The sequence below is a fragment of the Scleropages formosus genome, chromosome 22, assembly GCF_900964775.1.
Source record: "Scleropages formosus chromosome 22, fSclFor1.1, whole genome shotgun sequence".
NCBI lineage: Eukaryota > Metazoa > Chordata > Actinopteri > Osteoglossiformes > Osteoglossidae > Scleropages > Scleropages formosus.
In genome coordinates, this window is record NC_041827.1 from 318,475 (window position 1) to 333,547 (window position 15,073).

General features: G+C 42.8%; 1 protein-coding gene across 3 annotated transcripts in view; it reads right to left on the bottom strand.

Moving 5' to 3' along the window:
- The window catches only part of LOC108930466 (potassium voltage-gated channel subfamily D member 3-like), a 111,998-nt gene extending 97,952 nt beyond the window's left edge, over positions 1–14,046 (bottom strand). For 2 of the 3 annotated variants that reach the window (XM_018745715.2, XM_018745713.2), the window contains exons 1-2: positions 13,701–14,046; positions 11,413–12,583 (exon numbers count right to left, since the gene is read on the bottom strand). In XM_018745715.2, coding sequence (XP_018601231.1) covers positions 11,413–12,515 — 1,103 coding nt within the window. In that variant the 5' untranslated portion in view covers positions 12,516–12,583; positions 13,701–14,046. The remainder of the gene's footprint in view (positions 1–11,412; positions 12,584–13,700) is intronic. The other variant, XM_018745714.2, reaches the window with a different exon arrangement.
- Positions 14,047–15,073: the final 1,027 nt, after the last annotated feature.

Genomic DNA, 15,073 nt, shown 5'->3' on the forward strand with positions numbered 1-15,073 from the left:
GACAATAGTGCTCCTGACTCAGCTAGCTTGCAGAACAGCCATCCAGAGCTCACAGACTATGCAATGTGTGCTGCAGAAGCCAGAGGAGAGAAAAGAGACAGACACTGTGTCCCTGGATACGAACTGTTGTTTGTATTGTAAGGCTTCTTCTAAGGTGCACAACACCAACAGCCTCACAAGAAAAGATAAGCCCACCTTGCTCACATCGGTCACAAAAGAGATAAACAACTGTGTACTTGCATGTATCCAACTCCATGAACAGCAACTATGAGGATTATATGTGCAAATTTACACCGACGTCTACCATTGGAGTAATGCCACCACCTTGTCTTACCCACAGTTTCACTGCACCAACAGTTCGCTGCATGTGCTTTCCATGGGACAGGGCCTAGGGAGGATGAATTTAAACACGTGGTACACCAACTGTGTATAAATAAAAGCAGAAATGAGTTCTTTGTGATAAAGTGCCCTGCTGCACAGCTGCTTCAGTCAGGGGTGAAAGGCAGGGTGTGAAATCAATCCACACAATATATTGTTGTTTAAAATATACTGGCTCTTTAAGATCCACAAGTGGATTTAAATATACTTTCAGCAGGCAGAAAATGTCACAGGCAGTAAATAATTTTTAATCCCTGATTTATTTATTCTGGGTAATCACTATGTTTCTCTGAATCTTCAATCACATTAAAAGAATGAAATCTTTGTTTCTGGAAATTTCGTAAGCATATTTTATTTTTAAAAGGGACGTCTAAGACAATACCCACTTGCATTGTTGTGGTGCATTCTACTAAAGCAGGCTGACTCAATTTGTGATGTCACTACAGAAGAAACTGTGAAGAACAAAGTCTCCAAACAAATGTGTTACAGTCAAGTATCTGCCTGTAAGAGCTTTTACAGAGGTGCAAAGCTAAATCCCTCGACTAATGGGGTCTTAATGAACAAATGATGAGGACATTTACTGAAGGATAAGTGTAGGTTGAAGCAAGACCCAAAAAAAGCCTCTATAACCATGTTCTACTGACCTGTGAAGTGGTCCTTGCATCTATACTTCATACAGAAGTCCCAGTTTTAATAGGTATCACAGTTTGGTGAAGTCCTGCTAGATTAACATATTGGTAGCAATTTATTATGTTCATCAGTTTGTTCTTTTGAGAACACAATGAAATTCCAAGAACCTTTTGTGACATTTAAGTGCACAAAAAGTTGTTAGAAACCCATGAGACAGACAAAAACAACAAGCAGAGCATGATAAACAAACTGTGGATTTCAAAATCAATAACCATATATCATACAATTATATTTTTGGTGGAGGGCATCGTAAAGGGGATGACAGCAGAAAATCACATCAGAGGAAATAAAAGCCTATTGCATTTCAAGGTTTGTTATGAGATTATGTCCGTGACTTCCCTTTTCTTTAGTGTCTTGTCATAACAGGTGCTATCCACACATTCTAACCTGAGGCAACATACAACTATCTAAGGCAAGACCACAATGAGGGACATGTGCATGTGGGAATCCAAAAAGTATGGTCTTATCTTCAAGATGTGAGAGATGTAAATAAAATCTGGAACGATGTACGTCTTTATCTGTTCAAAAATCAATCTGCATATGTAATACTATTACGTTAGCCCAACCTCACTTCTTCTGTTTTTAAAATAGAAACACGGTGGCACAGCGCCTGGGTGGTGTGAGAGAACATGGGTTTGATCCCTGCTCAGTCTGTGTGGAGTTTGCATGCTCTTCCCGTGTCTGTGTGGGTTTCCTCTGGGTGCTCTGGTTTCCTCCCAGAGTCCAAAGACATGCTGTTCAGGTTCCCCCATAGTGTGTGAGTGTGTTTCACTGATGCATGGATGAGTAACCCTTTGTAAGTAGTGTATCTAGCAATGTAGTCACCTTTGCAAATAAGGTGTGTGGGCTAGTAACACACTACATAATAGCTATTGTAAGTTGCTTTGGACAAAAGTGTCTACTAAGTGAATAAATGTAAAATCCAAGGGGGTGCGGTGGCGCAGTGGGTTGGACCGCAGTCCTGCTTTCCGGTGGGTCTGGGGTTTGAGTCCCCCTTGGGGTGCCTTGCGATGGACTGGCGTCCCGTCCTGGGTGTGTCCCCTCCCCCTCCGGCCTTACGCCCTGTGTTACCGGGTAGGCTCCGGTTCCCCCGTGACCCTGTATGGGACAAGCGGTTCTGACAGTGTGTGTGTGTGTGTGTGTGTGTGTGTATATGTATAAAATCCAAAGGTGATTGTAAAACTACAACAAACAGGATGTCAGTATTTTGCTCCAATTGAGTGTATGCAGTATTTTGAAAGCCCTCTTTGTGGCTTACATGAAGTCCTCAAAACAGGGGTAAGTACACCTTCTACTGCACCCCCACCAAGATGACTGCCTGAATTACACATTACTGGCCACGCACCACTCTGCAGGAGAACTAGTCCTCACTGGGTACAGTAATGCATCTTTCACGGCTAGTAGTCTGTCAACCTGCAGCTATCTGATACTTCTGACTGAGATGATGGCCATTATGTTCTACTGTTTGTAATGCCAGGTCACTCTGGGACATCATGGTCAAGAAAAACCTTCTTCTGAGCTTTACTTTCAAAGCTCCATTCCTTGTGCTGAGTGATACAAAAACTCCAAAGGTCTAGGCAGATTTAATAATGAAGTTACATATCAAATAAAACTTCTAAAATTAATTTTCATTTGGTGAAATCGTGCTGTCCCTGGCTATACTACTTTACATAAAACTCTACCCCATTGGTGAAAAACAGCAAACAGCCTAATCACTATACTCTAAATGAAATTCTTCCTGACACAGACTAAGCCTAGTCCTACAATAACACTGATTTTTATTGTAATGCATCTTTCAGAAGTACAATTTAGTCCAAGACTAGACAGAATTTTTGTCCACAAAACACACCACAAGTCACAGTAAAGAGGGAGGACTAATTTTAGAGCAGTTCTGCTGTAACAAGACTCTAACAAGTGTAACAACAAAATAATACTCATCACAATTTAAAGGGACTGTAGCAGTTTACTAGAGCTAGAAAATCATAACATCTAACAGGTAATACTCAAAAGCAGTAGACAAGTCAACTGTAAAAATGAAGGCTTTTCTGATCAAAAGGATCAGGACTTTAGTGTGCACATTGGTTTCCTTTTTTGTTAAAAATCTACAGTTATTTATATTTACATTTATTCATTTAGCAGACACTTTCTTCCAAAGAGATATACATCTCAGACAAAAATTTGAGTGCATATTGATTGCATTGCACCATCGGAAGGTATAACACAAGTTAAACCATCCAAAGCAATTCCTACTTATGCAATTCCTACTGTGTTACCACTTTACCAGTGTTGACCTTATGCACAGTGACGGGAAAAAGAAAGAACTCACACACACACACTTTCAGAACCGCTCGTCCCATATGGGGTCACGGGGAACCGGAGCCTACCCGGCAACACAGGGCGTAAGGCTGGAGGGGGAGGGGACACACCCAGGACGGGACGCCAGTCCGTCACAAGGCACTCCAAGCGGGACTCGAACCCCAGACCCACTGGAGAGCAGGACCCGGTCCAACCCACTGCACCACCGCGCCCCCCTCAAGAGAACAATAAACGGTTGCGAATAAACTCCTGGCGTAACAAGAGTGTTTTAACGCGGGGGAGAGTTCAAATGCCGTGAAATCCTGCTACACGTACAAAGCAGCGAAGAGGGACCGTTTCCAGGCCACATTTTCAGAACCGCTTGTCCCATATGGGGTCGCAGGGAACCGGAGCCTAACCCGGCAACACAGGGCGTAAGGCCGGAGGGGGAGGGGACACACCCAGGACGGGACGCCAGTCCGTCGCAAGGCACCCCAAGCGGGACTCAAACCCCAGACCCACCGAAGAGCAGGACTGTGGTCCAACCCACTGCGCCACTGCAAAAGAAAGAACTCCTTCAATTAAATGTTCAACTATTAAGTCAACATGCTGAAGCCATGGGTGTAAAACAAACAGGACCTCATAATTTAGTAGCTTATACAACCCCCTTTAGCTATAGTAATTCAAGTGGAAAAAATGAATTTACATCATTTGGGAGGCCCACTCTTCCTTACAAAACTGCTTCAACTCATTTATGTTGGAGGACATTAGTTTATACACAGATCTCTGGAGCTGACATCTGGACTTTGACTCAGTTGTTCCAAATCCATAAGTCTTTTTCAGCCTTTCAGTAATGGATTTACAAGTGTGCTTATGGCCATTTTCTTGTTGCATGATCTGTTTTTGTATAAATTTCAGTAGTCGGATGATCCCTCATTTTCCTCTACATTTACATTTATTCAGTTAGCTGACACTTTTCTCCAAAAGCAATTTACAATGTTTCACCCATTATTACAATTATTTACCCATTTATACATCTTGGTAATTTTACTGGAACAATTTCAGGGTAACTAGTCCTTTACTCGGGGGGTGCGGTGGCGCAGTGGGTTGGACCGCAGTCCTGCTGTCCGGTGGGTCTGGGGTTCGAGTCCCGCTTGGGGTACCTTGCGACGGACTGGCGTCCCGTCCTGGGTGTGTCCCCTTCCCCCTCAGGCCTTACGCCCTGTGTTGCCGGGTAGGCTCCGGTTCCCCGTGACCCCGTATGGGACAAGCGGTTCTGAAAATGTGTGTGTGTGTGAAATTTCAGGGTAACTAGTCCTTTGCTCGGGGGGCGCGGTGGCGCGGTGGGTTGGACCAGGTCCTGCTCTCCAGTGGGTCTGGGGTTTGAGTCCCGCTTGGGGTGCCTTGCGACGGACTGGCGTCCCATCCTGGGTGTGTCCCCTCCCCCTCTGGCCTTACGCCCTGTGTTGCCGGGTAGGCTCCGGTTCCCCCGTGACCCTGTATGGGACTAGCGGTTCTGAAAATGTGTGTGTGTGTGTGTGTGTGTGTAGTCCTTTGCTCTAGATACAACCAAAATGTTCCTTAGAGGCAAAGATGATGAGACTTAGACTCTCATACTTTGAGCACATTGTCAGAAAAGACCAATCACTTGAAAAGGACATCATGTTTGGTAAAGTTGAGGGCCAACGAAAAAGAGGCAATGCAATGGATTGATACAACTGCCGCAGCAATAAATGCAAATGTTGGAATGATCAGGCATGCAGCGCAAGATCGGGCAAAATTTCACTCTGTTACACATAGAGTCGCCATGAGTCATAAACGACTCAATGGAAACTAAGTAAGTATTTTTCTCAAGGGTACTACAGCTGGAGGTGGGATTCAAACCTGTCACCTTTGGGTATAAAGACAGCAGCTCTACCCATAACGATATCAGCTATAGAGAGAAATTAATGGTGGATAATCAATAATTGTGAGGCTTCTGGGTCCTGGGGTTTCAAAACAGTACCAGATAATGACTGCTCAACTCATCACAGTTACCAGTGTTGACCTTATGCACAGCTTGTATGAGGTTCTTGTGGTCATGGTTGTGGTTGTACCACACAATCCCACCTTGGCTTCCACTGCCCAGTACAGTGTTACAGAAATGTGTGTTTCATTCAGGTGCAGTTTTGCAAACCTATACCATACCGCGCTGTTCTGTTTGGAGAGAAGAGGGTTTCCCAGGATTGACTTTCAGTGAGAGCCATATTTTTTCACTCTTTTTTTCATTGAAAAAGGTCGGGGGGGCTAATGATCTTCACTCCATGGTGGCACCAGTAAGGTGAGCTCTATGTCTGAAAGTTACAAGCCAGCCCTCTGGAGGAAACAGACACAAATGGAATGGTGTCATCAGAAGTGAAGAATATACTGCACAGAGTACAGCTGCAGAAGATTGAAAAAGCTACTTTCATAACCTGTAAGGGTTGAAGCACTTTCTCTAGTGGGTAGTTCCTCTAACTGGCTCGGATGGCTCAACCCATGCACTCTACAGCTTTCACATTTATGGTTAACATAAGAAAAACAGAAGCTAAAACAAAAAAATCTAAAAAAAAAAAATGCACAGAAGTAGAATAACAGTGTTGGGTTTCTAGATAACTGCATGATATACAGTTTTTGAGCTATTTCTACATTGATACACCTTTAGAGCATGCATCATGACAGACAAATCCCATGCTGACTGAGGATGATGACCAACTGCCATGATGAACGAAATGTTCCATGCTAAACTGGGAATCCAACATACCATTTAGCAACAATATCATTATTACCTGTTAAACTGGCTTACAATTGTTACTTAATCCAGAATGCCCAGGAGGGGTGGGCAACAACTGGCCTGTAGACCACCAGATGTTTTTTTCTCCCTCAACCTTCAGTTGGGAGTTTTTGCTCCTTTTCCCGGTGACCAGTAGGCATACTTATAACTCTATAAAAGTACTGTATTATGGTAGCATTAGTCGACTGTCTTCTTTGTATCTGTTTTTCTTGCGTTATGCCTGTGTTAAAGTGCTCTGTGTCACTACGTGAGAAGAGCGCTCTATAAAAATAAACTGAATTGAATTGAATCATGACACTTCTGAATAACAAAGCAGGTTACTTTTGTCTCTAAAAATTAAGAGTACATATTTGAATCCAGCAACAGTTGCGGCAATTCTGAAACATTTTCAAGTCAATGTTGCATGCCCTCACAATCTATTAAAAATGTAGATCCCAAGGAAGTATTCATGAGTTTAATTATAAAACAGTCTGTAAATCTATGATTAAAAACAAAAGTCACATCCTCGTTTTGAATAATCAGGGGGCTTTGCAAAACTGAATCACTCTTTTTTGTTAGGTTATGGTAGCTTAAAACACACAGATTTTGACTTTATGCAGTATTTACCCAAGTAACTGTTATGGCCGGTTCCGGAAGGAAGTGGCGGACCCAAGAGCGGAGCAGAATAGGGGCTTTATTCAGGGAAAGTCATTCAAGGGATAATCCAAAAGACAAGGTAAATTTTCAGGCAAAAGGTCGATAATCATAAGAAGCTATTGGGACTAAGGAGGAGGGAGACGGGACTAGGAAGGGATGGCAGGATCAGGAAGGAGTGAAGGCAATACTGGTAGGTCGCAAGGCTGAACAAGGTTCCGCGTCAGCTCCTGGTCTGACACTGCCTTAAATGCGATGGTCTCTGTCGCGCCCCAGGTGTTCCACATTGGCCGGATGGCGTGGGTGTGGCAGTAACAGCATTAATGTTACCCTTTACCCCCAATATTTCACACACTAACTTGTATTTTCATCAGTAACTCCCATGTTAGTTTGTCAGAGGCATTCTGTTGTCCTTTCTGGCACTCACTCAGCTACATAAAGTACCCCTAAATTTACAGTAATGACAATATGAGGCAGAAGTGACAATCCGGAATGAATATCTACTGAATACATATTAACCTAACCAAGATAACCTTTTTCACACTTCCAACCAACCAACGTCAACAACTGCTTGTCCCGAGAGGGGTTGTGGCGAGTTGGGGCCCTACCCAGCAACACAGGGAACGGGGCCACAAGTCCGCCGCAAGGCACCCTAAGCAGGGCTCAAACCCCAGAGCCACCATACAGCAGACACTAGCCAAACCTGCCACGCCCCCACCTTTTTTACACTGACTACATATAAACATCAATTACAACAACAAATAAAAAATGGATGTGTAGTTATGTTTCATTATTACCAATATTTATTAACAGAATACTCAACATATGTAAAGTGGAATTAGTGCATTTCTATGAAAAATGTATTAATGACAAAAATAACCAGGCAGTGACTATGTGATCAGAAAATTGCAGAATGTTTAAGACCACAGGCTAAAACCTTAAAAGTCATTACCATTGTCTGGTCAAGTAATGGAATTAACCCAAGTTGCTTCTTTCAGTATTTTCTGTGTACAGATATGACAGTAATAAACAATAACTGTAATATATTTAATTACTTTGGTGAAAAGCATCTGTACAGAAAATAATTTACTGTTTTATCCTAAACCAGCAACTGAACATGCAAATACGAAACGGGATCTGTAAAACAACTATTGTTATAAAACCTTTTTTGCATCAAATTCAGATAAGGTTTTGAATTGAGAATGTGGTAGCATTGCATATTCTTATAAATAAGGCTCTTATTATGTAACTGTTAGAACACTAGACAGTAATTCAGTCTAATTTTATGTAAAGGCCAAAGCGTACATTTTGAAAAGGACAAGCTGCAACAAAGTGTATTACCTCCATTTGCCGTACGTTCAGTGATTCTCATCAACAGCTTAAGCAGACAGATGGCATTTGAAACCGATATGAAATTAGTAGCTTTATAATAAAAATAGCATGAGAGCCATCTGATAACCTCAAGATTCTAATTGGCCCTTCACTGAGCAATGTCCCAAAGCAGAAAGGAACACATCTGCTTCCTGCTTAGGTTTCCGGGCCTGTTTAAAAGGGCTGTTTAAACCTAGACCTTCACTGAGTCAGACAAAATGCAGAGGTTATATGTACTTTTCAAAATTTGGAAAACATTCAGTTTTTCAGTGCCCTTTTATTTTCCTTAACTTGACAGGTGAATTGAAATCTCCAAAAAATTATCAGCTTGATTCTGCTTGTCATTCTTTACTGAGAGAAATTCACATACAATTCTGAAGAAGAAATGATACTTCATACATTGGAAATATTTGACAAATTTTCCTGGACACTAAAGACTAAGGATATGTCCAACTGGCTGGCAACACAACACTTTTACTTTCTACTCACTGGTTCTTGGTTCAAATCCAGATTAATTCAAAGTCTCATAGGATTGTGAGCAGCAATAGCTTGACTTTCAAAGTTTAGAAAATCCTGGAGTATTGTAGGAATGAAAGATCAGTATATGATAGAAGGTCACAGCATGTACCCAGCACTGAAAGGTCAAGGCCTCTTTCATGGTAAACCCTTTCCAGAAAGCAGCATGCAAAATATGGATATGTTTAATTTTCAGCCCCATTTGATTCATCAGATTGCCTCTCGTTTAAGGGTACGTTTAAGATTGGCAGCAAGATCACAGTCATTTAAAAATTTGCCCTTCAACAGGTCATGCCCAGCTTTATATATGTGTCAAATGTGTCTGTGTCAAATTCCAAGACATCTGCAAATTAACACACTGGTATCACCATCCAAAAGTATTCTATTCAAAAGAGATTCGTCTGTTAAGACACCCATCATGAGAAGTTCCCCAGCCCCCTTTTATACTTCAGCCCGCCTCCCACACAATAATTCCATAACAAAAATCAAATCTAAGTGTCAAATATAAATCCCAGTTTTATAAGGTGATGTGTAATCTCATGATATAGATTATCTGCAAGATGCTTAAAAATTATTCTAGGCTCCCAGTGTCAAAATGTGCTATTTCTGTCCATTATGAAGAACAGAATATGTACTTTACACATTGAAAAACCTTAATAAGAGCACTGTTTGTCTGGGATCATGCACTCCAATAGTGATGGAAACAGTAGTCAGACTTTTGCAAAGTGCCAGAAAAACAAGCATAACAACCTCTTGTTTAGGGATAATGAAAGGTAAGAAATAAATGGAAACAAATCACAGCAGCATAGTAAGTTCACCATATTGCATAATGATAAAACAACCAATGACTTTGGCATTAGTTTGGCTCAAAACAATCGCTTTCAGACGGGCTGCCTTTTATCTGTGACATCTGCGACACTGGAAAATAAGGCAGGCAACATGCAACAGATCTAGTGAAAGGGCTCTAGGAAGTGCAAAATGACGTGAATGCATTCCAAAAAGAACAAAACAAAACAGCTACACTAAAAGATGTAAGCAAAGAGTGGAGGTAAAACCATGTGTCACCAAAGCCCCATGGCGTTGGCTTTGTACTTCAGACTGGTCTCAAATCCTCACAGAATACTAACACATACCTAGAGTGAAGCTGTCTCACAGCGACTTGGCTGTTCAGGGATAGAATCGAATCCAGCACAGTCCATATGAAGTTTGGATATGAGCATATGTGTGTCCCTAGCTACCCTGTGATGGACTAGCATCTAGACGGATGCACTTCATATGACTTTGCACCCCATGCTTCTGGGATAAACCCCAGACTACCAGGACCCTGACCTGGACAAGTGGTAAAGGAGAGTGAGTGAGTGATGTCAACCTCCCAGCCTCTGTGCTCCTCTACTTGGAATTCAGAAGGTCTTGGTACGCCCCACTCACTCTTACCAGAACCCCCCCATTGCTCTCCCCACTGCTCTCCCTCACTCCATCTGAGATCCAAGCACCCCTGCTATCTCCCATGTCCTTATTAAGCCAGACATGCTGAAGTAAACAGCGCTAAGTGTGTCATGAAAGTTTGCATTACTCAGCAGATGCAGCAGCACACACAATTTGTCATGCTGACACCCACTTCTTCCTGGTGGTATGCTAAAGATGAAAAGCTTCTGTTTCGTAACAGGAGCATTCGGAAGCCACTCCCCACTGACAGAAGAGGAGAAGGCAGAGATGTCATACATCCCCAAAAGTTAAATCAGACCATGGGCTTACCACTAATGCACCAAGATGCAGACTACATCCTAATCTGCATAGCCCCCAGAGGAATAAGGTGGTGTGTATGAGTGAGTGAGTGAGAGACATGGTCATTACAATTTATTCACTTATCCAAATTCTAGATTTACACCCCTTTACAACAGATGACCATTTTAAACTGAGAACTGATGAAAGAGACAACAGGTGCAGAGGAAATAAGTTTTTGAAAAGGAAGAAAAAATGGTATCCCCAGGTATGCTGTTCTTTCATTATCGGCACAAATGCATATCGGACAGCCCTTGACAAAACTATAGCCGAACAGCTTTACAGTAGATGGAAAAAGCAGCATCAGACTTGCACCTATGAAGTTTGAGAATGTGATGTTGACTCATAACCTTAGTTTACACAAACCCACACTTATAAAAACCTAAACTCACATATCCATTTGCATATTGGCTTCAATTTCATGTTATGCGGTCTTATGTTCAGTGCTGTGTCAATGTGTGACAGGAGTGCTCTATAAAAATGAAGTGAATTAAATATATGCAAAATGGGATTGTGCACTGTTGTGCACTGTTAACACTGTTGCAAAGCACTGCTCATCTCCTATTGGTTCCTTTAACTTTACTGGTACTTTACAATGAATGTTGATTATAGGGAAAAAATGCATCAATACAAGAACTTTTGTCAGATTTCTGGAGGGTAGGTGAAGATAATGAAATGAGAAATGCCATCACCATCAAATAAATCACTGAGTCAAGCCTCCTGCAGCTGCGAGTCCTAGACTGACAGGGAGAAAGAACAAACCTGACCTCTAATTTCAAAGTGGTTTCTAGTATCTGTGTGTCATTGACATTGGTTCTCTTGTAATTTTCATTTATTGGGCCGCTGTGTCCTTTTAACAGAGGACACAAAAGTACAGGAAGAAGCATGTGAGCAATTACAGTAGAAAAGGGATGGGGATTAAGAGGAGTACTTACCCTAGAGTTGTCATAGTGACTATGGTATACCAGAACGAGGCTGGGATGCTGGTGAACTTGCTGGAGCTGGAACCCTTCTCTGCATAGAACATGACAGTAGCAAAGATGATGATAGCCATGGTGAGGGAGAAGAGAAGGAAGCCCAGCTCTGAGGCACAGCTTTTCAGCGTGTAGCCCAGAATGCGTAGGCCCTGTGAATGACGAGAAAACTTGAAGATCCGGAAGACGCGGAAGACCCGCAGAGTGACAAAGGCGCCGCTCACATCCTCATTGTTGGTCATGACTAGGCCAATGTAGTAGGGCAGGATGGCTACTACGTCGATAATACTCATTACACTGCGCATGAATCTGTAGCGGCTAGGTGCAGCAAATAGCCGCATCAAGTATTCTACTGTGAAGATCATGACACAGGCTGTGTCCATGCAGAAAAAGGCCACAGTGTAGCGCTCACCACAAGGCACATCTTTCTGGTTGGGGGTTGAGCCACAGGGCACAGTCTCCACTACATTGGTGATGACAGAGATAGCAATGAAGAAGCCAGTCACATAGTAGAAAACCAGGGCCATCGTGCTGGTGTGGGGATTTTCAAATGCCCGCCACATGGTCTCTCTGAAATTCATATTAGGCAACTTGTTGTCCTTGTTCTCCTCCTGGTCGTCCATGAGGCGCTCAGCATTTTCCCGCTTTCGATCCTTGTACTCTTCATAACAACAGTCACCAATGATCTCAGGGATGATGCCGAAGAAGGCAAGCTCTTCGTCATAGGCCGAGATGCACTCATGTCTGGGGTAGTGCAGTTTGCCAGTCCGGTAGAAATTGAGGATGCTGCGGAAGGCATCAGGATCACGGTCAAAGAAATACTCCTTGGTCTCCTCATTGTAAAAAAATTCTTTCTCCGAGCTACCCAACAGAGTGTCTGGGTAGCGGTCCAGTGTTGTCCTCCAGGTCTGGAAGCGACGACCACTCACATTGAGGATGATGAGCTCATCCTGCCGTTTGCCGTGGTCCCTGGGTGCAACAGGCATAGGGCAGTTAGCCACCGGCATCCAACCGATGGCAGCAGCCCGAGCAAAGGGGAGCCAAGCTGCTACTCCAGCTGCCATTTTGGCGCAGGGCTCTGAGAGCAATTCCACCCCTTTCAAAAACAGCTTATCCTCAGATCACTAACCATCTAAAGAAAAGATGGAAATCACCTGTTAACATGTTACTGCTTGCTGCATTTTTACAAGTTCACCCCTCTCAACATCAGCTTGCTCTGCATATACAGTAACCAAGTACAGCAAACAAAGTCAGGAGTCTACTAAAAAAATGTGTTGACAACTTTATAAATCATTTAAATTACAGCTCAGAAGAATCAGTTGTTTTTGCTTTTTAAGCCTGGCACAACATTAAATATTGGAGTAGCACTGAAATTTACATATCAAATGATTCAGATTTAACACTTTAAATACGTTAACTAACGGTATATCACAAAAGAAGATTTTGCTAAGTACAAGTAATACAAGTTTTACAAAAGTAAAAAAAAAAATGCTGTGGCAAGATTTTTTAATGCTTAAATTAAAACGACTTCATGGAATAACTTTCATAAATATGGCATAGGTGCCAGATGGAGTATTTTCTTCTTATTGCAATTCAACTGAGAATGGTGGATAACTTTAAAATTGAAGGCAGACAGTGGAGCTAAATGTAAGCTCAGCTCACATCAAAAATTGACTACAGCCTCTCAGTAAATGGAGAAATAAGTAGCTAGATAAACTTAATGTTTCTTAAAAAGCATTTTGCCTTTATTACTGAGTCAGATGTTTCACACATGCCCTTGCCTTGGCCTTCGTAAGCGGCCAACTCTGGCGCTCACCTGTGAAACGGTTAGGTAACGGTTATGGTTAACTCAGTGTAAACAGAAATGCTCTCTCTCTTTCTAAACTTAAAGAAGGTCTTTATGATTGGACAAATTGAGCAAAAAAATTAAAATAAGGTGAAGAACAAGGCGTTTTGCTCAAGTGAACAGTGCAGCGGACATATCGCATAAATACATAACTTTTCCATTGAGCTCAGAGCCACGCGAGAGTTTTCCTACTGACTCCTCGTGAGCTGACCAAACTGGTTTAGTTTAGTTTACTAAAAACTTATGACTGCATCAGTAAAAATGTAAAAATTGCTAAATCTTTTAAGAGACAATTCAAGCGACCGCTTACTAAAGAGACAGAATAATACCCAACATTCACCAACCATGTACGCTTCGGAAAAATTAGAACCTATATTATACACATCATTCACACTTCACTTACCTAAAACGCATGTAAAAGGATTTCGATGCGCGTTTTCATTTGGAGAACTCAAGGAATAGTAAAAATTTTCCCTCCCCGCCACACAAAATTGTCCCCAAATTCCAGCAAGGTTATCAAAGAAAGGAGTACACGAGTAAAAAGAAAACGTGTGGAGAGCGAGGAGGACGGGAACGTTTACCTCCTCTAACAGGCTCGTGCTGCGGTGTTCGCCAGCCCACCGCGGAGCCTCAGCTCGTGCGCCCCATGCTGTAGTAAACGGCGCAGGGAGAGCGCAGCCTCCCTTCCCCCCATCCATCCATCCATCCATCCACCTCGATGACACCTTTCCCCGCGCTCATATGATGGACAGAAGTGAGTCTCTCTCTCTCTCTCTCTCTCTCTCTCTCTCTCTCTCTCTCTCTGTTTTTCTCGCGTGCGCGCTATCTCTGTTTCTCTCTCCCTCTCTCTCCTTGCTCGCGCAGATATGCTCTCCTCCGTTTTCTTTTATCTCCAGTACACGAGGCGCGCGGCCTTTTCCAGCGTTAGAGGAGAAACACGACGAGGCGATATTTTCTTACTTAAGGCACAGGATGACTGATTACAGCTGTTCTTCCGTCTGGACGTGACTCGATTTGTTATTTTCCAGTTCCCAAAAAAACTGGCAGTTTAATTTTAAAAAGGAAAACAAATACTATGTGTAATTTGAAATCCAGCAGTTGGTTTATGGGACCAAAGGCCTCACAAAGACGTGTCTCTCAAAGTTCAGAGGCACGTGTCTTCTAATATTTGTATAACACCACTGAGAACTCACACACACACACTTTCTGAACTGCTTGTTCTATACGGGGTCGCAGAGAGCCGGAGCCTAACCCGGCAACACAGGGTGTAAGGCTGGAGGGGGAGGGGACACACCCAGGACGGGACGCCAGTCCGTCACAAGGCACCCCAAGCAGGACTCGAACCCCAGACCCACTGGAGAGCAGGACCCGGCCCAACCCACTGCGCCTCCGCGCCCCCCCCCCACTGAGAACTATTGCTCATATTTTCAACATGAACCTACTGGAAAAGTGGAGCATACATGGTCTGTCTCACAGCCCTTCATCCCTCGCAGGATTCCAGCTGTGGGGATCTTAACATGAAGATGGTCACCTGTTGAAGAGTCTCCCTTCTGAATAACATAGGGATAAATACAATTTAATTGACACCCGGATCTGAAGTCTGTTGTTGACAGTTGTTGCAGATGTGGTGTTAACAGTGTTTATAATCAATTACGGACAACGCTGTTTCTTCAAAACGCAGACGTATTGATCTCTTGACATTAGAATACAAAGATATTTGTGTGGAAAAGAATGACTCCAGGTTGAAAAAGTGCTACATGTAGAAATGATTGAATG